This window comes from Onychomys torridus, chromosome X (genome assembly GCF_903995425.1).
Source record: "Onychomys torridus chromosome X, mOncTor1.1, whole genome shotgun sequence".
Lineage (NCBI taxonomy): Eukaryota > Metazoa > Chordata > Mammalia > Rodentia > Cricetidae > Onychomys > Onychomys torridus.
In genome coordinates, this window is record NC_050466.1 from 74450784 (window position 1) to 74476111 (window position 25328).

At 34.9% G+C, this 25328-nt stretch overlaps 1 protein-coding gene across 4 annotated transcripts in view; it reads left to right on the plus strand.

The window, feature by feature from the left end:
* Dmd (dystrophin) overlaps positions 1–25328 on the plus strand; it is a 1920150-nt gene that overhangs the window by 389711 nt on the left and 1505111 nt on the right. For all 4 annotated transcript variants that reach the window (XM_036174407.1, XM_036174408.1, XM_036174405.1 and 1 more), the window contains 2 exons: positions 16456–16637; positions 17807–17938. In XM_036174407.1, coding sequence (XP_036030300.1) covers positions 16456–16637; positions 17807–17938 — 314 coding nt within the window. The remainder of the gene's footprint in view (positions 1–16455; positions 16638–17806; positions 17939–25328) is intronic.

A 25328-nucleotide genomic window follows, 5' to 3' on the forward strand; every position in this document is an offset into this window, starting at 1 on the left:
ATGTGATATTACTACCACTATAATGCCATTAGTCAAGAAGAAGTTCGCATGGGTCTACCATATTATATGTCCTTGATTATTGACCAAATCATACTATTTCAATGTGTAAGTTTATTCTTGCTGGGAAATTAATAAAAAATGAACAAAGAAATAAACATGTAATTTATGCTCATGACAAGTGCCATAAAGGAAATAAATCCATGTGAGGCAAAGATAAGTTTTTAATGTAGGCTTCTTGAAATGAGGTGATTAGCAAATCCACTTGTGAGGAACTTCCTTTGTGAGCTATGATATAATACATATTAACACATCAAAAGCATGAAAAATAATGGGTAAATATTTTAGATGAATATATAAATAAGAGTAATAAGAAAAAACAAAGAGATGTAAAAGAACCTTTCTTATGACATGAAGACCAAACAAAGTAAGTATGTCTAAGTTAGTAGACAAAGAGACAGAGAGATGCCATTGCTTTGTAATAAGCAATGTATGTGACATTAATCATGTAGCAGGGCATGGAAAAAGTGGTGATTTATTCTAAAAAAAACTGTTGAGCATCAGAAAAGCTTTAAGAATGATGTTATTAAAATTTAATTTGGCTGAGTGGTAGTGGCAGACACCTTCGTTCCTAGCACTTGGGCAGAAGACACAGATGGATCTCTGTATGTCTGAGGTCAGCCTGGTCTACAGATTGAATTCCAGGACAGCCAGGGCTATTACACAGAGAAACCCTGTATCAAAAAAAAAAGAATTTAATTTTTTGACCTGAGAATTTAATGATGGTTCTTAAACACAAAATGATTGAGAGACATGAAAGCAGTTAGGATGGGGCACATTGATCCAAGAAGATGAGGATTATGGCTTGGGTGAGATAGTAATAGTGATCACAAAGACAAATGGACAGATACATCCTTTTAGACAAAGAAAACACATAGCTTGTTAATAAACCAAATGTAAAGATTCAGAACTGATGAAAAAAATCATAGACAATCTATACCATGCAACCTTGATTTAATATATGAACTCTATTTCCATATGTAGAAATGGAGGTAGATGGGAAATTAGTGATTTTAGAGAGAGTGAGGAGTTTAATCTTGGGTGTAATATGGCTAACTATACAATCACCTTCCAGAAGCTGGGAACCAAGAAGGGAGTCATAACAACTTAGGCAATATGTGGTATGAACACTTTAGCATTCACCTGTTGTCATTACTGTACAATGCATTACATATATCAGACAGTATTTTTCAATAAATACTCATATTCTTAAAGTTCAATTCAACATTCTAAAGAATGTTATTATTCAATGTATATTTAATGTATGCAATTTGTTTGAAAAACCTATCATTTTACCAATATTTTTTCTTTTGCTGAAAATAGATTTTTCTTTTATGCAATATGTTCTGATTGTGGTTTCCCATCATTCAACTCATCTGAGATCCTCTCCACCTCCTCTACCATCCAAATGTATACACACCCTTTCTGTCTCTTGTAAATTAAACAAGCATCTAAATAATCATAATAAAATAAAATAAAACAGAACAAAACCAGAATAGGGCCCTGAAAGCAGCAGAAGAAGCACAGATACAGAGACACACATTCATACACTCAGGGAATCCATTAAAAACAAAATACAAAGTTTAAAAATGGCTGACAAAACATTATGAGACAAAAAAACCTCCAAAGATGCCACTGAGGTTTTTTGTGTTGGCCATCTACTGTTAGGCATGGGGCCTTCTCTTAAAAGTGGTTTGTGTTCCCAGTGAGACTATGGGAGAAAACTAATTTTTGAATGGTTATCATTTGAAGATAGCTTCTGGGTCAGAAGATGGAGATTTGTGTCCATTTCTTCTCTGAGCACTGTGATCCCATCTGGCTTAGACCCATGCACATCTATATATGCTGCCACAGTCTCTGTGACTTCATATGTGTGTTGGTTTGGTAATGTTTAGATATTTTTCCTTGGTGTTCTCCATGGCCTCTTGTTCTTAAGATCTCACTGTCTCTTCTTGTTTAGGATACATCCAATTTAGGACTGGGTGTTCCAAGGTTGCTCACTGTCTGCACATTGTCTGGCTGTAGGCCTCTATTTTTTCCCTTCTACAGCAGAAGGCAGCCTCTCTGATGATGGCTGAGTAAAACACTGATCTATAGGTATAGCAAAATGTCATTAGGAGTCATTTTAAGGCTATGTTCCTTTAGCAGTATTTTCTTCTCCCCATGCCCATGACCTATCTCTTCTTACTTCCTTGGCCACATGAGTAGTGTCAGGGATGGATCCCATCTTATAGAGTGGGCCTTAAATCCAAACAAATATTGGTTGATTACTCTCACAAGCTTTATTCCATTATTTCTCTAGCACATCTTAAAGGCAGATTATGATCATAATCGAATAGATTATAGCTGGTAAACTTGTCTTCTGAATTATGTATTGTGCCTGTCTGACATCATTGATTTCATTTTTAATTAGAAATATTATTGTCTTTAGATTTGCTCATTACATGAATTTGATGCTTCTCCTCATTTGCACATGTACTTTTCTCTGTTGTTGCTCTACTTTTGATTATCTGTTTTTGTGAGGTTTAAATTACATGTTACATTGGAAGTTATTTATCATTCATACATATTATTGTATTTATAATTTAAATGGTCCGCTTATATTAGTGGAAGCCTGAAAACACCAAAACATGCACAAATGAAATTGTGTTAGTACTATCAAGAGCAGAATGTGTCCCTGTAACTTGGTATGTGCTAAAGCTCGCAACTAAATGTGTTATGCTTCATCAGCATGCTTCCAACTAGCGCTGTAGACACTCTGTGAATCCCAGCGGTAGTCCATTATGTTTCTGTTGGATGACTGGGATACTTGGCAGTACTTCAAGAAAGTCACTATTACCATCTCTCATCTTAGAATTCTTGAATTTTGCATGTGGCAGTATTTTGCTGAACTTTATACCACTCCCACTAATGTAGCATGTGATAACTGATGCCACAACAGTGTCTATCATATGATATAGTATGTGGCCAGGAAGATATTACAATATTTGTTTCAGAAAGGACTAATTTTATATATAGATTCTGATAAATATACCAATGATATTTGCTTTATAACTCTTCTTCTACTATTGGCATATTTCCAAATCAAAAAAAAAAAAAAAAAAAAAAAAAAAAACAGACCAGGGCGAACCACAATAACCAACTAAAGTTGTGTCCCTTAAAATAAATATCTCCAATCTGACCCTGTTATTTACCAACTATTTCTTCTAATACTATGAAAATTTGTGAGGAGCAATATAATATTTTGTTGTAGTAAAAAAAAATATAGGACCTGGGATTACTACCAAAACTTATTGTACTTTTTCTAAAATAGGGAATAAAGAAGTAAATTTGGCTAGGTCAAAAGCAAAGCACTAACCCAGCAGGTGACAATTAAGGATGCAGAGTCAAATGTCACTAAGTCAAAATACTTCTTTTTTCAGATATTAACTCTAATAGTTCTTCCTATAATTGGCATGTAGTGAGACTTGTAAGAAAGTATAAATGTTTTTCTGTCAATAGTCTCCAACACTGATCAGCTTCTAATTGTCAGTTCAATCTAGTTTCTATTCTTCTAGTTTTAGATGATATGTAGTGAAAAGCTGGCCTGACATTTGATGTAGCTGAAAATACTTAAATGTAATTCAGTAGTGCACACCTTCAATGAGTACCTTGTAAACATAAAATATATTAATTATTACCAAGCTGAAATATTACAGACACATATTTCATTTAGATCATTTGTTCATGGAAGGTATTTGTTTATTGAAGTACTTTTCCATTTAAAGATAAGTTGTGAAACTTGTAACATCCATTTGGATGAAATTTTCCATTTATTTGATATTTCTCTGATTGATTCCTTTGTGTTATTTGTTGTAAGACTATCTGGAATTAAGAAGGTATAATTTTCATTCCTGTTTAAGGAAAAAAAAAAAAAAGAGTCCAGCTAAGACAGAACAGTTATCGAAGTCAACTATTCTATAACATGAAACAGAACTAAGTGATAATACAATTAGATCAGTAGAAGTTATATACATATATTGAAAATAACCATTCTTCAAAATATGTATAGTTATTATATATTATTATTATCATTATTATAAATACTACATATGTGCAACTTAGCATTCCACTAGAATAATTCACTACTTTTCTTTGAGAATGTGTATGAGAAATTCATATACATATACAATGAAATATGTTCATATACTTAACTTCCTTATAATCTCTCCTCCAAAAGTCCAATTAGCATGCAAATACTACCAGTGGCTATAAGCCCAAAGAACGGAACCCTCTCTCAGGAGTTGTTACCATCCAATAGCTCATCAATTAGGGGTGGAGCCATATGAGTTCCTTACCTATCTATGCTGGAATTTGACTTAGCTTGATATTGTGCAGGTAAACTCCACAACTATGGGTTCATGAGAGTAATCAATAGCCATGTCATGTACTGAAGACAGATTGGCAAATCGTTGCTTGTTTGTTTCTTTTGTAAGTTGTATTTCTTTTTATATACTACTGAAGTTAGTGAATTTCATTCTTTTTTAATTTTTATTTTTTATTAACAAATTTTTATTGGTTCTTTGGGAATTACACATAATGCACCCCAATCCCACTCATTTCCCAGTCCTTCCATGTCTGTCATCCACTGTTGTAGCCTCTTGCACAAAAGAAAAATAGTGAATTAAAAAAATAAAAAAACAACCTACTAACCAACCAACTAAACAAACAGAAAACCCATGTTGCTTCTCCATCTTCCCTGCCTCTCCATCATATATTTATTTGTTGTAGTACACCCTTTTGCTCAAACAGCTTTCCTTGCAAATGTTCATTGTAATGAGTTGTTGGTCTGGTTCAAGGCCTCTGGCTTCTGCTATACCACCAATACTGGACCCTCACCAAAACTCCTCTTAGATATCTTGATATTGTCTAGATTCATGGAGATCTTGTGGCTGTGGTTCCACAGGAGCAGTCCCATCATATGCTCTAGCTGGTAGTAGATGGGGGTAGATATTAGGGTGGACCAACTCAAAGGCCTAAATATGGGCCTGGGAGGTAGCTGACCTCCACATTAATGCCTGTTTTCTATTAAGCAGCACAATTTTATTTATTAAGTGTCACTGTTTACCATGCGAGAGAAGCCACCAGGCTCAATGAAATCCACTGTAAAAATTTATTAAGGAAATGGAATAGAAGGGGTGGGCCTATGGAATGACCGTGAGGGAAGAGAGGGATGGAATAGGTGGAAGCTACTTTTATAATTTGCCCTCGACATGTGCATATGGGCTTATGTAGCTAAAACATACATGCCCATAGATGATGTGACCACATTGTACACAGATTACATGATCATGCAGGGCACAGATTACATTGGATATAAGGCCCTAGGATGACTAAGCATCTTACCCGGCTACTAGATGGTGCACTGCGTGGTCATATAGCTGGAATTCTAACACTGCCAGCTCTCCTAAGTGCAAGGCCAGTTCTACCAGGACAGGGCTGCAGCTTTCCCACTGATGCAGTCAGCAAGGGGTAGGATCAGCTCTCTGGTGTCTAGGCCACTGAGCCAGCTCTCCCATGCCTCCCCCACTCCCATGGTTACATCTGTCTCAGATATCAACACAGACTCTAGCTGCAGTAGAATGATTGACCCAGACATGGCCCTTGGTAGCAGCTCAGGCCTGGATATCACCATGGCCCTGGATTGCAAGGCAGGTCAATTAGATCAATATGGCACCAGTGACAATGTGGCTCTGGAACATCAACATGACCTCAGATGGCCTCCCACAACTTTGGCATCCATAATACCTTTGGTGGCAGCACAGGCCACTCAGATTAGTATGGTCCCAGCAGCAGCATGACACTCAGAAAACATGGTGGGACTCAGATGGGGGCCATCCATATGGCCTTTCTTGGTAACATCAGCAATGGGCATCATGAAAGACTACAATCACAATAGGACTATGGACTCAGACATGGCCTACAGTGGCACCACAAGCCGGCACATCACATGGCCCCAAGAGGCAGCTTAGGCAACCCATATTAGCCTGTTCCTTACTGCTGTCATGTCGTCATATCCTCTTCTTTCCACAGTGCCTCCCTTCTCCTATTTCTCTACCACATACCTATTCATTAAAGTGGCAGCTGCCTTCTTGCTCCTTCTAGGAGGGCCTGTGGCTGACTTCTGCCAGCCTGGGGCATCTAAGGTTCAGGGAACATCATGGAAAGAGGAGGGAAAAGGAATATAAAATAATTTTATGAGAATTATCTCTGTGCTCAATTATTTATTTATTTATATCCCTATCCTCAACATTCCTGATTTACCGTTCCACAATGTAACACAATGAATGCATTTTCTCATGTTTTAAGAGAATGCTTTGGATAATCAAATCATGTCTAGATACCTTTGTTTGTAAAATTAAATGCCTAATATTAAGATTTTTCTTGTATATTAATGGTTACCAGGAATTTGTTTTTTGACCAGTGGTCAGAATGCTTAAATATTTTTTAGTATACCAGAGTCTTCTGTAAAGTCAACAGAAAGCTAAGAGGGAAGAGATCTTGTCACTAGGCCTGATGACCTGAGTTCAATCTCTGTTACCAACACAGTTTAAAGAGAGGACAAACCTTAGGTTGTCTTCTGACTCCCACATATGCACCCACATCATATGCACACACACACACACACACACACACACACACACACACACACACACACACTAAAATGCAGAACATTTCAAGTACATAATCTCCTTTCTGTCTTTCTGTTATCAGGTAAGCACTGTGCATATTTAGACACTGTTTTTTCTATGTGAATAGAGCTGTGGTGATAATTTTTTTTAGTTGCATCATGAGCATATTGAAAAGAATAATTACATGCTTGTAAGATAAAATGATTTACTCTTCCTCATAAATAAATAAAAGCCATTGTTTTATTTTATTAATGTTATTAGGAGAAAGAATCATCTTCATCATTGCAAATTATTTCCACTACTATACTTATAGTCCTCTGATGAGAAGAATTGTTAATAGAGGATAGAAGCAACTATGAGAACCAGTGAACAAAATGTGAAAAATAGATTAATTAGTCTGGTGAAAGCAAAAACATCCCTTTTGGAATGCTAAAGAATGTAAAATTAGAGTCCCTGCACAAGTGATTTATTTTCATTTTGTTGTATATTGTCATTTAGTGACTTGAAAATGAAAAGGTACATATCTTGAGTTCAGCACCTATAAAATATTAAAATTGAAAACAATTGAATTCCTTAGTAATTTAGTTAATACTCCACCATTTAGAAGTCATACCACTTAAAGTCAAAGACCTATTCCTTTGGAAATTTCAAATGATATACTAGTTAACTTTCTTCAGTGGTTTCTTTCACATTTTATATCCATAAGAATGACTATTTTTGCAGTCACTCATTTCAATTTTGCTACCATGTATATCCTTATACTTTGCATTAATATTATCTGCCTGTCCAGGTTGTAACCATAATCTTCCCAGTTCATCCATTACTGAACTAATTATTTGCTTTTTTGTTTTTTCCTTGTATAAATTCTTCAAATTTGTTCTTATGATGGTGTCTGAATGGCGTTCCACAATTAAATAAATAAATAAATCATCTGTTAAAAAGAAAGCTGACCCATGCACATTTATGCATATGTTATCTTTAAAATCCTCGTTCTTTACTGTTACATGTGATATGCATTAGAATACAGTATTTTAATTTCTGTTTTTCCCTGAGAAGAAATCTGGCCTTTGATTTGGATGGTCTGGACATTTCTTTAGATTTCCCAGATGTATTTCAAGGTTATGCTTGGCAGCTGGCTAATCAGACATTCCAGAATTTGACTGCCCAAGACAGGAATAGTTTTTTTTTTTTTTTTTTGAAGGCAGCAATTTTATACCAAATTCACTTGCATTGACTTTTCAAGGGTGCAGACACAGTGAAGATTAAATTTATGCAACTCTGTTTGTTATGTCTCACTTGATTTTTGCAGATTCTTTTATTGCAATGTAAAATATAATTACCTAACTATAAAATACATGTGTGTCCAATAACAAGCTTAGAATATATATATGATGAATTAGATGATTGTTTTCAATATAACAATATACTAACTTCATTCATAGCTTGAAATATTATTAGACAGATGGTCTCAATTCCAAAATTGTTATTGAAACCTATATAAATTAGAAATTATGTTTCTTGGTTTGATAAGGTACTAGCATATTGTTATTAATATATACTATTATTATGTTATTAACACATTATTATTAATTATAGTATACTATATTATTATAATTGCTTTAAAACTACATTTTAATGTCTTCATAATACTCCCACTAAACTACTTATTCAATTTTTAAATTTTTGAACTAATACATTTGGATTAATCTGGGGTTTAAATAAGTGTTTTTGTTCAGAAAGAACTATTTGCATTTTTATCAAATTAACATGTATCTTGCTTTAAATTTCTGACAATTCCCTATGTTTTTTTTGAACATTACTGCATTTGCTTTTCATATTACTATGATCAGATGAAGATGGACTTTTACTTCACAAGTGAGGAAATAGAAGCCAAAGACATTGAAGACTTACACACACACACACACACACACACACACACACACACACACACACACACAAAATGAAAAGCTGTATTTTTTAAGAAGTCAAGGTTTAAAATCAGAATTTCTCCTTTAAATGCACTGTACTCTTACCCACCAAATTATTATCATTAATTAATTTACAAGTACAAATAAATCTCATTGGTTGAATTTTATCAAATGATTTGGCTATCACGAACATAATAGTTACTTTATTACTTACTCTTTATAAGACAAAAATGATGTTACTCAACCAGTCTTTGAAATCAGAGTGTTTTAGTGCTGGCAGGTAGCTCAGGGTAGAGTGATTCCATAGCAAATAGGGTATGTCCAAGTGCTGAGGAGAAAGTACAGGTCAGAGGATATGATAATATTCATAACTAGGGGTAGGCTTAGTTCACCTTATGATCATGATTACTCAGACACTAATTCCATTCTTAAAGGATTTCCATTCTAAATCTAAGGTTCATTAGGCCAAATTTATTCACAACGAGAAGTATTCCAGAAGGGAGTCATTGGCATGCTTAGGAAATACATTTTAGGAAACACTGCTTAGGAAACAATGAAAGAGGCAGGGAATTGAAGTTCATTGCTTATTACTTCTTATGGTAGCTATGAAATCATCAATGCTAACTTTTCCTCCTTCCCATTTTCTAATATTTCATTCAAAATTTTGCTCTTTTTCAAAAGTGACTTGAAAAATGTATATTCTGCTATTTGGCTGATCATTTATAAGAAATCCAGGATAGAATCTTGCAGTTATGCTATTGAAGGATTATGACTTGTATGTAGGAATAATTTTATTTCTACATTTTCCATTTACAGGCCTTTTATGAATTTGTCTCTTTGTTCTAGCTGAGATTTTCAGCACTATGTTTTATTTTAAAAAGTAGTGAGCTTAGACACTTGCTGTAGCTGTGTGTTTCTATGGTCCCAGCCTGCCCTACAGTCATGCAGTCATATATAAAATAATGACTCAGTGGCTTAATATTATTTACAAACTATATGGCCAATGGCTTAAGTTTCTTGCTAGCAAGCACTATTATCTTAAATTAACACGTTTCTATTAATCTGTGTTTTGCCACATGGCTGTGCTATTACCAGTCTGCTGGCATGTTGCCCCTTGGGCTTCAGGTTGGCATCTTTCCTGCCTCTGCCTTTCTTCTTCCTTTCTGTCTCTTGGATTTCATGCCTAGCTATAACATGCCTTTCTATAGGCCAGAGCAGCTTCTTTATAAACCAATCATTATAACACATGGTCACAGCATACAGAAAGACCATCCTACAGCAACTTGCATCTTGTCCTGATTGTTTTGGAGAATAATTTCATTTTCCCCATTTTGCATTGTGTTTGCTATTGGTTTACTTGAAATAATTTATAATTTTTTTTCTATTTACTTACGTTCTTATTTTTTGCAAAAGACTAAGTGAATTATTCTGCACTCTTTTCTACTAATCAAATAGTTTTTACTCCTGACTTACTCCCAATAATAATTTCTAACTTGAATATATGTTTTAAAAAGTTATTTTTCTAATTCAATTTAAAAAATAGTAATTTCATGTACATATACAATGTATTTTGATCTTATCCACTCTCCACTTCTGTTCTGCCAACTCCTCCTTGACCTCCCTCAACATTTTTCCTCTAACAGCTTAATATCCTCTTATTATTTTTAAAATAAATCACCTAGTCCAATTAGTAACACCCATATGAGTAAGTATAAGGTCATTACAGGAACATAAGAAACCTATCATGGGCCAAATCTTTGAAGAAACACAACTCTCCTTCCCCTAGGAGCCATCAACTGTGAATAGCTCAACAGCAAGAGGTGTGACATCATGAGATTCCCCCTCTGTCCATGCTGGAATACTGCCTGACTTGATCATTCACAGGTCTTGTTCCAGTAACCAAAGCTATGTAATGGGTCTTTCTTTGGACTGCCAGATCCCAAATGATGACACTGAGATTTATTATTAAATATGAAAGCTTGACCTTAGGTTAGGCTTGTTCTTCACTAGCTCTTCAATCTTAAGTTAAGCCACTTATATTAATATAAGTTCTGCTCTGTGACTTGTTACTTCTTCACAGTACAGTTAGTCCCACTTCCTCCATGTCTGGGTACCTAATCCTCCCTTTCAGATTCTTCACCCAAGTTCCTATGTCTTCCCAGAAGTCCCATATATCCTCTCCTGCCTAGCTATTGGCCATTAATCTATTTATTAAATGGTTCAGAAGATGTCTTAGGCATGAGAGGAAGGACAGATGCATCATCACACAGTATGATCAAATATCTCACACAAAGTTGTGATTTCATGAGGGCAATGGCCCTGTCACTTCCATAAGGTATACTTTTGTAATAGTCCTCACTAAGCTATGACTCTTACAATCTTTCTAACCCTTCTACCATTATGTTCTATTAGCTTGGGGGAGGGGATCACAGAACCTCGCAAAACAATACAAGCTATTGGTATTGCTCTTAGTGGAGCATCAGAAGTTGATGGTTATGACCCTATTACTGAAGACACTACATAATTTTGTCACAGAATATGGTGCTATGCATGCTTCTAGGGGAGAAAGGTCATCAACAATCTCACTCAGCTGTCAACCTATGTATCACAATAACAATCAGCCTATCATGGTAGACCCTTTGGTCTAATAGTGACATGGATGTTGTAGGGATAACCTGCAGCTTTCTGAATGGTGTAATGCCCACTGCACAGAAGGGACACTCATTTGTCATATTGTAAACTCAGACAAGAACTTGTGGATGGGTAGTTCATATGCTCTAGAGGACAACCTAACTCCCTTTCTTTTGCTAGAGGTATAAAGTATTCAAATGCCTTTTAAATACCTATCATAATACTCATAGATTAGTGTAGCACTTACCCCTCATCATAGAAGCTTCTTTTAGCATTCAGTAGCAGTGAGCATAGATTCAAAACTGGTCTAAGTATGGATAATAAGTGGCAGCACAGTGATCAGCCATTAATGAGACATCTATAAAATAGTTGTTTTAATTCTAGTAAAGCTATGAGAAAATTTTATCCTGCCATGGTGCTTCAGAGTTAGTGTGGATTCCTTGTCCTATTACTGCTACTTCTTTTTAAATTACTTAATTAATTATTAATTAGTTTAATTATTTGCTTTAACTGGTAAAAATACATACATGTTTTTCATTTATACTATGATATATTGAAATATGTATAAATTTTAGAGGAGCTATATATAACTAATAAATATCACCACATGTCACATTCACATTTCTATGGAGAACAGTTGAAATCTGTCCTTAGCAGTTTTTAGGAAGACTATAGTAGATTGTTATTAAGTAGAAGATAAAACAGTCTCCTTGAAATGATTTTTCCTAGTTACTTCCAAAGTTGTACACAGTAGACTGACTCTGCTTACCTGAGTTTCCAGCCCTTTCTATTCATGGACTGGTTGGATTTAACTTTCTAGTTTCCATAATTATAGAAGATTATAAATTTTCTCTCAGTATCTGGATAATTTTACTTAGCAAATTTTCCAGGTTCATCTATATTGTTACAGATGGCAGTATTTTCCTTTGTTGTTAAGGCTGAATAGTATTCCATTGGTAGGACTTTTTTTTAACACTTATTAGATTAATGACAACTTCATATAACAGAATATTTTTACATCTTGATTTTCTATTTTATAGCATGAGCATAATATGATGAACAATAATTCTAAATATTAAAAGGACCTTTAAAAGTAACTATCATTTTACTTTTATATATACATTTTGAAAGCCTAAGGGAAGTGGAATACTATTTTAACAGATGAATCATAATATAAACAAATAATTTAATATAATTAAGAAACATTACAAATGAATATGCTGTATTACTATTTTATTTTGATTTTTTAATTGAAAATAGATTAACCTTTCATAAAATAAATCCTGACCACAGTTTCCCCTCCACTGACTCCTTGAAGCTCCTCCCCACCTCCCTTCTTTCCTAGATCCACTTTCATTTTGTTTTTCTTCAAAATATAGCCAGCCTCCAGGAGACAACAGCCAAACACAAGAAAACAAGATAGAATAAGCCAGGGCAAAACCCTCATATCAGATTGGAAAAGGTAACCTAATAGGAGGAAAAGAGTCCCAAGAGAGGTCAAAAGTGTCAGAGATACACCCACTCCCACTGTTAGAAGTCCCACAAAAACACCAAGCCAACAGCCATAACAAATACTTAGAGGTCCTAGGGCAGACCCTTGCAGGCCCTGTGCTTGTTCCTTTTGTCTCTGTGAGTCCATATGAGCCCTGCTTTGTTGATTCAGTGGTTCATGTTCTCCTGGTATCCTCCATCCCTGCTAATTCCCACAATCATTCCTTCCCCTCTTCCACAGGGTTCTCCATTTTCCTAGGGGAGGGACCAGATGGAGACCTCCAATTTATATTCTCTTTCTGCACGTTTGTCTGTGTATCTCTGCACCAACTCCCAACTACTGCCTGAGGAAGTCTCTCTGACAACAACTATGAGTATAGCAGAATGTCATTAGGAATCATTTCATTGATATTTTTAAAGACCAGTCGTGTTTCATTCTACCCTAGGTGTCTGGACTATCCAGTAACTGGTTCCTGGCTATCCAGGGCTTCCTCTCATGGTGTGGAACTCAAGTTAAACCAGATGTTGGTTGGCCACTCCCACAAATTCTGTGCCATCGTTGGCCCAGCACATCTTGGAGGCAGGAGAGATTGTACTTTGAGGGTTTTGTGGCTGGATTGGAGTCCAAGCTTCTCTTTCTGTAGCCCAAAGAGTATCTTCCTGCATCAAAGAGACTAGGACATAGGAGTGAAGGCTCCATGCAGTCATCAGGGTAACCTCTCTACATTCAGTGAGCTACGTGGATGTTGGCCTCAGCAATGGGGTCCTCCTGCCAGTTTTCAGAGAGTGACCATCTGTACTGTCATCAGGCTGGAATCTATGAGAGTGACCCTAGTGAGGACTCCTAGAAATGAAAAATATGGATTCTGAACTGGCCATCATTTTCAGACAGGCAAGACGTTCAGTTGTGGGACTGGGTTGCATTTGGTTGAGCTTTTTGGCTAAGTGGGTCCCATCGAGATACCTAAACAACCAAGCTGGTGTTATTTTAATTTCTATTGGGAAAATACATGGCTTATTTAAAGACAGAGAAATTCCATTATGTACATAATGTTATAATAGAAAAATTTTGATTAGGTTTCAAGCATTAAACTCTTTTAATAATTGTTTCATTATAAATTCACCATTTTATTTTTTCTTTTATTTTATTATCATTATGATATTTGTGTTTTAATTTTACACATCAGCCATGGGTTCCCCTGTCTTTCCCCCTCCCGCCCCCAACCCCACCTTCCGCCCATCACCTCCCCTCAATTCCCATCTACTCCAGGACCAAGACTCCCCTGGGGATTCATTTAAACCTGGTGGATCCAGTACAGGCAGGTCCAGTCCCCTCCTTCCAGGCTGAGGAAAGTGTCCCTGTGTAAGCCCAAGGTTCCAAACAGCCAGTTCATGCACTAAGGATAGGTCCCAGTACCACAGCCTGGATGCTTCCCAAACAGATAAAGCTATTCGATTGTCTCACCTATCCAGAGGGCCTGATCCAGCTGGGGGCTCCACAGCCTTTGGTTCATAATTCATGTGCTTCCATTCATTTGGCTATTTGTCCCTGTGCTTTTTCCAATCTTGGTCTCAACAATTTATGCTCTTACAGTCCCTCCTCTTTCTCAACAGTTGGACACCTGGAGCTCCACCTCAGGTCTGGCTGAGGATCTCTGCATTCACTTCCATCAGTTATTGGATAAGAGTTCTAGCATGACTGTTAGGGTGTTTGGCCATCTGATCACCAGACTGGGTCAGATCAGGCTTTCTCTCGACCATTGCCAGCAGTCTACAGAGGATGTATCAGTGGAATTCTAGGGACCTCTCCAGCACTCTGCCTATTCCTGTTCTCATGTGGTCTTCATTTATCATGGTCTGTTATTCCTCGTTCTCCCTTTCTGTTCTTGATCCAGCTGGGATCTCCTGCTCCCCTAAGCTTTCTTTCCCTCAAACCTAGCCCTTCATTACTGCCACTGTTGGCCAGGTTGTTCATGTAGATCTCATCCATTTCTCTGTCATTGGGTGATCCTTGGTTCTTTCCTAGGGTCCTGTTTTCTAGGTAGCCTCCCTGGAGTTGTGTAGCAGTCTAGTCATCTTTGTTTTACATCTAGTATCCTCCTATGAGTGAGTACATACCATGTTTGTCCTTCTGAGTCTGGGTTACCTCACTCAGGATGATTTTTTCTAGATCCATCCATTTACCTGCAAACCTCATGATGTCATTGTTTTTCTCTGCCGAGTAGTACTCCATTGTGTATATATACCATATTTTCTTTATCCATTCTTCAGTTGGAGGGCATCTAGGTTGTTTCCAGGTTCTGGCTATTACAAACAAAGCTGATATGAACATAGCTGAGCAAATGTCCTTGTGGTATGATTGAGCATTCCTTGGGTATATGCCCAAGAGTGCTACAGCTGGGTCTTCTGGGAGATGGATTCCCAATTTTCTAAGGAAGTGCCATATTGATTTCCAAAGTGGCTGTACAAGCTTGCATTCCCACCAGCAGTGGAGGAGAGTTCCCTTTGCTCCATATCCTCTCCAGCATAAGCTATCTTCTGTGTTTTTGATCTTAACCATTTTGACAGGTGTAAGGTGGTATCTCAGTGTCATTTTGATTTGCATTTCCCAGATAATTATGGATGTTGAGCAATTCCTTAAATGTTTTTCAGCCATTTGAACTTCCTCTCTGGAGAATTCTATAGCCCATTTCTTAATTGGACTGTTGGGCATTCTGATGTCTAATTTCTTGAGTTCTTTATATATTCTGGATATCAGCCCTCTGTCAGATATGGGGTTGGTGAAGATCTTTTCCCATTCTGTAGGCTGTTGCTTTGTTTTGTTGACCGTGTCCTTTGCTCTACAAAAGCTTCTCAGTTTCAAAGGTCCCATTGATTGATTGTTTCTCTTTGTGTCTGTGCTACTGGTGTTATATTTAGAAAGTGATCTCTGGTGCCAATGCATTCAAGAGTACCTCCTACTTTCTCTTCTATCAGGTTCAGAGTAGCTGGATTTATGTTGAGGTCTTTGATCCACTTGAACTTAAGTTTTGTGCACAGTGACAGGTATGGTTCTATTTGCAGCCTTCTACACATTGACATCCAGTTATGCCAGCACCATTTGCTGAAGATGCTTTCTTTTTTCCATTGTATGTTTTTGGCTTCTTTTTCACAAATTATATGTTCATAGGTGTGCGGGTTAATATCAGGGTCTTCAATTTGATTCCATTGGTCAACATGTTGGGTTTTTATGCCAGTACCAAGCTGTTTTTATTACAGTAGCTATATAGTAGAACTTGAACTCAGGGATTGTGAGAAATGCACCATTTTAATTAACATAAAAATATAAGTTTCCATACATGGGAACATGTAATTAAAAATAGTTTATTATCTAATGAAAACTAATCACTTAGATGGGCGAGTTTATGCAGTTTTACTTAGGAGAAAGTATTATAGAATGAAGATTTTATGTGAACAAGAAAAAGAAATTAACTTTAGTGCTCGTCTCATTGGTTTGCAAAATTGCAAGGACATTTTAGGCCTGATTACCATGTTCTAATTAGTCTCTAGAGGACTTTCATGGACAAACAAGTGCTCATTAATTTGTCTTCTTCTTGTAACATTGATTTGTTCATTACCCTTTCAGAGTCTCAAATATAGAAACCAAAAATTGATGTGTGCTGTTAATGTGCTTACAGATGTTGCTACCACTTACCCAGATAAGAAGTCCATCTTAATGTACATCACATCACTCTTTCAAGTTTTGCCTCAACAAGTAAGCATTGAAGCCATCCAGGAAGTGGAAATGTTGCCCAGGCCATCAAAAGTGACTAGAGAAGAACATTTTCAATTACATCAGCAGATGCATTATTCTCAACAGGTAAAAAAGGACCACTAATATGAGAGATGTTTCCAATTTTATGTCCATCTTTAGGTATCACTTTCACACACATGTTCATAATGTATGTATTTGTATTTTTGTAACAGTACACATGCATATATATGCTTAGCATTTCATATGTACACAAACACTATATATACATATACATATATATACACATAAATATATACACACACATAGCATTTCATATGTACATAAACACAAATACATGTTAAATCTCATGTAACACATGTGGCATTATTTTCATAAAACATTGCTAAATCCATTTACATAATTATTATATTAAATCATTTTACAATGCATAATATACTGTGTTTCTATTGTATAATGTGAAATGAAATGAAAGAAATTTTAATATACACATTAAACTTAGGTTTTTCATCAACCATGATAAAGTGCAAAAAGTCAGAAGAAGAGTGAGGGCAAACATATTATTCAAAAATGCATTTGAAATATTTGGTGGTAACTTTTTAAATAAACAATTTTTGATTTTTGAACCTTTAAAAAATATTTTAAAACCTATTTACTACCAATTAAATCAATAGTTGTATATGATAAAAATACTATGTATTGCATCAGATTCTATTAATTCATTTTTTTTATCATTCTCAACAGTGGGTATCCTAGGTGTTTATTTTCTTAAACAAAATCACTGATGAAGAAAAAAAAAACCTTTAGCCAAATTTTGCTGAAAAAATGGAAAGTTCTTGGTCCTAATTTTTTTTATTCTACTGAGCTATTTCTATTTTTATGCTCATGACATCTTTAGCCCACACCAAGTTATTGACCTGATGATTTCTGGCTTTATTTACTTTGGTACAGAGGAAATTGCTTTTGGGTGCCCATTTTTGCAAGAGTGCAGAGTGTCATGTTATATAACTGCTGGAGTTATGTCCCTATGGAACCTGAATGTTGAATACTACCCTCATTATCTTCTCAGTGTTTCTACTCTCCAGAAAGACCCAAACTGTGAATTTCTCTCTTAGAGTGTATTGGATTTTACTATCATTATGTGTTTATGGTTAAATACTTGATCTCACCCTTTCCATTTAATATTCTGTTTTCTAGCGGCTTGGAAAGCAGTCCTTCCCAGGTACTTACCACATTTTCCCTCTTTTTTATCCCTCTCTTCCCCAACTTCTTTACAGATCACAGTCAGTCTAGCACAGGGCTATGAGCAAACATCTTCATCTCCTAAGCCTCGATTCAAGAGCTATGCCTACACACAGGCTGCTTATGTTGCCACCTCTGATTCCACACGGAGCCCCTTTCCTTCACAGGTCTGTCCACATTTACTCTCTCTTTTACATACCAGAGAAATTCTTCCTAAATTATCAAACCTTACTTTGCTTGTGTGAGGTCTTCAGTGCTTTTTTTCCCTTCCACAGATAGGTTCTATTATTCCTGCTATGATTAGACTCCCTCACATCATCTGCTGTACTGAGATCTACCTAAGTTTGATAAATACTGATTCTCCACTAAGAGGCAGTTCTCATAACAGTTTCTTTACACAATCTGGCAGTTTTAATAAAGAATGTAAATCTCATTCAAAACTTATGTATATAACTCTAAAAACTCTGGACATATAAATAAAAAGTACTAATTGAATTAAAAGCACTGTTTGTGGAGATTTTTTGGATGCCTATATAGCTTATGTATAAATCATGTAGATATTTTCATTATATACTCATTCCATAAAAATATATTCTACTTAAGTAATATATAATCCCAAGCTACTTTAAATGATCTTATGTAATTGTAAAACAAATTTTGTAGTATTTGTAAGAAAAAAAGTGTCATGCGAACAACTCATATTTAGTACAATTTTCTACCTTTACAATATTATAGGAAAGCTAAAAATACAAGAAAATATGATGTGCATTATATGTGAGGGCATGAAAATTATGTATACCAGAATTACTAAATTTTCCAGGATTGCTTTTGAGAAGAAATCTTTATTGCACTTAGAAAAGTTTGAAAAGGTCTTAAGGAAGTGGCTTTGATCAAACATATGATATGAATGATAGATTATCATTATGAATCTGATTCTATTGGTATATTTAAAAGTGCACATTTTAGGAGACTCAGTGATTTTTTTTCAAGACAGTGATATGAATTTAATTATTGATCCATGTTTCAGCTGATCAATGGACGAGGCTAAATATTCTATACCCTGAAAGATTTTCCTCAAAGGAAACATCTGTTGGGGGCATAAATATGACCTCTGTCCTAGGCTAGTTTCTTCCAATACTGAGGAAAGATGACTAAATAAAAAATATGTTTTAGAGTCTTCTTTAATCTTGTTTTTATTCCATGTTTTACAAAGACTAATTCTATAATCTCAAACAAGAGTCTTCAACCGTTTCTTTCTTATCAGTAAATAATAATTCTGTCCCACTTGTACTGCAGGCTTATGTCAATCTCTTTGGCATGAGAAGTACTATTTTTATTGCCATTTTAAGTTTAAATTTATCCTCCCTTCTCTCACACATCCAACCCCTTAACACTGCTTTAATTTAACTCTCTCCCATGGAAACCACCAAGATTTAAGGGATAGAGCCTACATTCTGAAACAAAGGAACATAAGCCAAGACAAAGATAGGAGACTTTTCTCCCTCATTATCACTTTCCTGAGCTACATTTCCTAGGTTTCTCTAATGCCTTTTCTGGCAGCACATCTTTACCTCATTATCACTTCATTACAGCCTTGCTCAGAGATGTTCCTTAATGAAATAATTGCAAATGATCTTACAATTTTGCAAGTTCATTTTGTTCACTTTACCTATGTTAAATATTACTAAATACCTAATATGTCATAAAATACTCAGAACATTTGTTTTCTGTAATGCAATCTGCTGCAATAAACCTAATGTTTATCTTTCATAAAAGAATCAGCACGAAATTTTTTGAAAGATAAGTTGGAAGAGACCAGCAATAATATATTGTGACTATTTCTAAAGGAAGCACATTGGAAGATGATTTCCCACAGTTAGCATTGAGAACCTTATGTTATCACACTATCAAAATGTTCACTGAAGTCTCTGGAAGACTGAGCCTACACTGTCCCCTACAGGTGATACCTGTCATACTTACAGTGAACTCAAAACCAGTGGGATTAAATTGCACCAGGTTTTATGCAAGTATTTGGAGATATGTGGTAAAACACCAATTTTCTTTTATTTTTAAGAGAATTCTGAACAGGTAACTCTCCCATGCAGAAACCATAAATATCATTAATTATATTTACTGGTCTCAATATCTCAGAAACCTCAATTATTTACATTTGCCTCAAACTTGAAATTTATGCTTAACTTAGTCAGTTGAAGCATTGTGAACAAGCTCCAAATACCAAATATGAGTGATTTAGCCTTTTCATTATATCATTTAGCTGTCATAAATGAAGGATAATTGATTTACAGCTGTATTCAATCCCTATTCTTGTGACTTTGCTCATCAAACATACTTGATTCTTAATATTGAATTTTAAAAACCCAGAATAATCTTTTAATCATTGGATTCTCTCTCCTGGAGCCTTAATCTATTAAAACATTCTACAAGAAGACATACCATATACCTTACTTCTCTCCTCAAAACCCTGCAAGGCTTTTCTTGTTAATAGAAGTTCTTATACATACTGCCTTCTGTGGACTTTGCTTTATTTATTCATTAAAGAAATATTTTTAGGACTGGAACAAATGTTATTAATCCCACTAGTTTCTACCATCAGTGAGACTTTTTAGAACCTTTACACTCAGGAAGTTCATGTCTCTGTTCTATATGTTTTTTTTTTTTTTTTCAACATCTACCTTTTTCTCTTCCAGCCCCATTAGCATAGAAATCTGGAGGAAGGTCTCCTATTTTTATTTGTCTATCCATTATTTTATCAATGTGATTTAATCATGTGTTCAATATAAATGTAAATGACCACTGTATCTATATTCTCGTTTGTCTCTACTTACAGACACATTTCTAACTCATTTTCAACAAGTTTGTATGTGCTTATATACTTTCATATGTCCTCAAGTAAACTTTGTTTCACTGCTCACAGTTTTTTCTTTGTCCTTGTCATTGTAATGGCAATATGACTCAGCAGTGATTGTGCCTTTATGAGACATACTCTTTCTTCTCTATATTGATCCTGTAGTTCAATAATGAGACAAACTTAGTCAATCCTTTCTTTACCTCATTTCTCCATTAAATTATGCCCAGTCAACTTTCTTTCTGCCTCTCCAGGTAAAGCTTTCTTTTGATTTCCCCCATCAGGTCATTTTCTACTTTGTTTACTGTACATGACAATTGGCCTTCCAGAGGCACTGTGAGGATACTTTTGTGTGAGAATACTACAGGAAAAACTCAGATATGCCCGTTTTGGAGTGTTCCAAAGACCATGTTTATGTTTGTATATTGTATACAGCTTAAGGTATATTCATTTAACACTTTGAACCCTAACTATTGTACTCACTTTTCTATGCCTCACAACGTCTAGGAGTCAGGCTTTGAAAAGCTTTTTGTACTTTGTTTGGATTCTTATAATCATGTATGTTGAAAAGCGACTCAGAACAACAAAAGAAGCATGTATCTTATTTAATTCACATGCAAAGTTTTTCAAAGACTTTCAAATATATATCCCTCTAATACAAGTATGAATTGATTTGGTCAGAAATGATTTTTATCAGAACCACAAGTTAAAGAACATTTAAATAGGATAGATTATTTGTTGAAGCACCTGTGGTCATACAGAAAGTGAGATTCAAGCCCAATGTCATGACTTCTATGTCAGCTGTGATGTTTCCAATCTTGAAATTCCTGAACATGACAGCAAGCAGGTTTATTATTTTCTTATCAACATTGCATCTGTGCTTTAGTCTTTTAACCTAAGTTGATGCTAAAAAGTATTTAGAAAGAACGAAATCCTCATCTTGGCCTCTTATCTTTGTCTGATGGATAGTAGCAGTCAACCTTAGAGAGCATACCTATTACTAATAGAATACACACATATTTATGCATTTGTAATATAAGAAACAATTGAACATTTCAAGTGGTAAAAAAGTACATAGAAATATTGTAAAGAAGCATTTCCATAAGAAAAAAGATCTGTATTGCAAGTGTAATAATTACAACCACCAGTAGAATGACACACTTACTGATCCCTTCAAAACAGTTAAGCTTGAAGGTGAGCATAACAGAACTTTCTCTTAACTGTTTTAGATGCCATATATTCATAGAGTGTAGGGGTAGGCTGAGATATGTTTACTAGACAGTTAAAAATAATGGTTATATGTTCATAAAGAAAAAAATACAAAGGAAGCACCCATCATAAAATGATGTGCATGTCCACATTATTAGTTTCCTTACAGGCACAGTTCATTTGTCTTGGGGCTTCATGTATACCTCATAACTTGCTCTAAGGTTTCATTTGCTCACTAAGTAGGAGTAAACACATGTACATGTGTGCCTGCATGCGTGCATGCATGTACACACACACACACACACACACACACACACACACACACACACACACACAATCTCATATCTATTAAATTAAAATGGAACTTATTCTTTTTCTATAACTCTCCTTGCATCTTTTCATCATTTCTGCAATGCTTCCTTTGCTGTCTCTTAGCTCCTATTTTAAGACATTTTTAATCATCTTCCTCACAGACCTCAGCAATATAGCATTCATTTTCTTTAAAACATTCTTCATTAAACCCAGATTCTGTGTTCACACTCAGATCTCCCTGTATGTAGGTTCTTCATGAAAGGATTCAGTCAATTTTGCATCAGAAACACCTAGTAAAATATGTATCTGTCCTGAACAGATGTATCTGAAATGATCAGGTAATCTTTTCATTAACCAGATGATATCACAACTACTGATAAAACATTTACAACAGTGAATATTAATAAATATAAATATTATTTAAGCTGTATAAGAAAAAATATATAGGTTATATGTGAATACTACGACATTTTCTATAAGGTATTTGACCTTCTATGATTTTATTTTTGTGGTACATAATGGAATGAAGCCCTGGAGCACTGAAGGATGACTGTAGCTTTTTAATTTATGCTATTCAGACATTTTACTTCCTTTCCCTTCTCCTTGCCTCTTGTTCTTTCTATATTTCATATATCTACAGCTGCACTGGGATTCTCTCTGTGATTATGACTCATCTCACACTAAACAGCAAGCTTTAGGATTTGAATGTTACATTAAAGGAAGTGGTTTCATCAGAAGTTGTATATATCAATTCCATTTCATTCACTTTTGCTATAGCGGGATATGGATATATTGAATGTGTATTTTGATATGTGTGCTTATCTGTGTAAATATATACTGGCAAGTACTTGTATTTTTTCTCTTTTAAAAGGAACCGAGCATAGTTATACTTAAGAATAAGGAGTAGATTTTTTTTCCCCTGGGACAATATTGTTTACCCAGTTTTATAATTTTTCTTATTAAGTTTTAAGAATTATTTTTATATTAAATGATGTAGCTTTTCTGTGATATGGTGGACAAATAATTTTAGAGTTTGTTAGCTGTCTTTTGAATTTGGTGGACTGTTTAACTTCACTAGAGGTATGATTTTTATATAGTTGTGAATTCTTTTGTTTTCAGTTTTATGTCTTGTTATTTTATGGTTTTATAATATTTAAAACAAACACTTCATGCAAAGACTCTTAAAATTACAGTTTCTTTTAGTTCATTATAAAAAAAAGACTTTGGTCCTACTACATCTTGTCTAAGTTTCCACATTAAGAACAATTTTACTATTTATTCTGAGAAGCTATACTATTGTGATGTGTTGATTAATTCACATTAACCATAATCAAATTGAATGAAAGAACCTATATCAGAAGTCACTTTCAGCATAAATTTCCGTATATCTTTCTGAGCAATATATGTCATATCTTCTTGCCTATATAAAAAGGGAAATGGAGTTGACTACCATGATTGACTTCAAAATGTTAGCCATGTTTTAGGCATCTAGACAGAGGGAAAAATGTATTTTCTGAGTCAGACCACATTATATTAGGAAATAGAGACATTGGAAGGCTAGAAAAACACATCAGCAGCTAGTATGTGCTAAACTGCCCTAAAATTTTATAGAATTTGTGTTCAAGGATAGAATTTCATTTTTATACTGGATGCATCTGAATTTGCAGAGGCATGCATTTGATACTCCAGAAGCAGGGAATAATGCATTTCTGAAACTCTACATTAAATTCATATTTTCTTAGAGGAGCATCTGGTCTTAAAAGGAAGTATACTAGTTGGGCAAGGGAGAACAAATAATGAGTTAGAGTGAAAAGGATTCGTATTCACTTCTTATCACTTTCTAGCCATGTAGCCTAGCAACAGTTTCCTGTATGTTCCTGGCCTCCATTTTCTCACATTAATTATTGATTTCTATATAATTTATGAAGCTATTAAGCAAATTTTTGAGGTGAACTGTATGAAGAATATTCTATAATTTGAGAACATTGTAGTTTCTTAAAAATGGCAACCATATCATTACTACTTCAAAAATCAGGGGTTAGGGAAGATTGTCTGGTCTTGAATAATAATCTTTATTATATTTTGATAAACAAGTTCATAACTACTGAGTTGTAAAATTTGTAATTTTTTGAATTATTACCTGTATACAGTTAGTCAGTTTTATGAGTTAATGGTGGCATGTGAAGGAGTCTAATGTAAAGGGTGCTATTTTTAGTTCTAATGTTGTTGAGGAGTAGTCTTGGGGCCACACAAAGCAGAGTATAGTAATGCTTCCTTATTAAAAAAATCTTGTGTGTTTCTGTGTCTTAGAATCCTTTGTGTGGGTACATTGTACAAAGGGAAGAGGAGCTAAATCATTATCATTGGCTCCTCTTTACTCAACTTGTTCCCAAAACTAAGTGAAGATTGAATAAAATAATTAACAGATAATATACAACCATTAATGGAAGGCACTTCTTCCATTAAAATAGTCATTGGTCTGAATCTAGATAGTGTTCATTCTTTTTGATCAGACTGAGGAAATAACTTAGAAACAGAATGGCCAGGTTTAAAATCAGTTCTATACATTGATAGATATACTGAAAACTTTAAAGCAATTCCAAAACTTGGGGGAAGCTGGACATTGTGTCTTATTACTCTAATTTCACCATCTCGGAATCCAAGTTGTTGAGAGTGTTGGATTACTTAGAACACAGATATATTAGCCTGTACTTTGCTCGTAGTGTCTTTTTTAAATATTTAGTATCAGTGCCTCATAAAATGAGTTTGGAAGCATTATTCCACTTGAAATATTTTGGAAGAATTCAAGATAAATTAGCATTAACTATTTTTAAATGTATGGTAAAACTTTGCTGAGAACATCTGGCTATAGGCTTTTTAGTGAGTACTTTTTTTCTTTTCTTTGATTAAATTTGTTCTTTTGACAATTTCATATAGAATACACTCTGCTTCTTTTACTTGCTTCTTACTCTTATTACTTTCCACCCAAGAAGTATCTCTCTCACATTCATGTTTTTGTGTTTTGTTTTACGACCAACTGAGTTTAACTAAGACTGTTTGTATAACCATGGGCTTGCTAGAATTCATCAGAGCACAGTGAGCTTACAAAGGAACAGACAACAAAAAAACAATGTCTTGTTGGGGTTGAGCACTCTCACTTATTTTCAGTG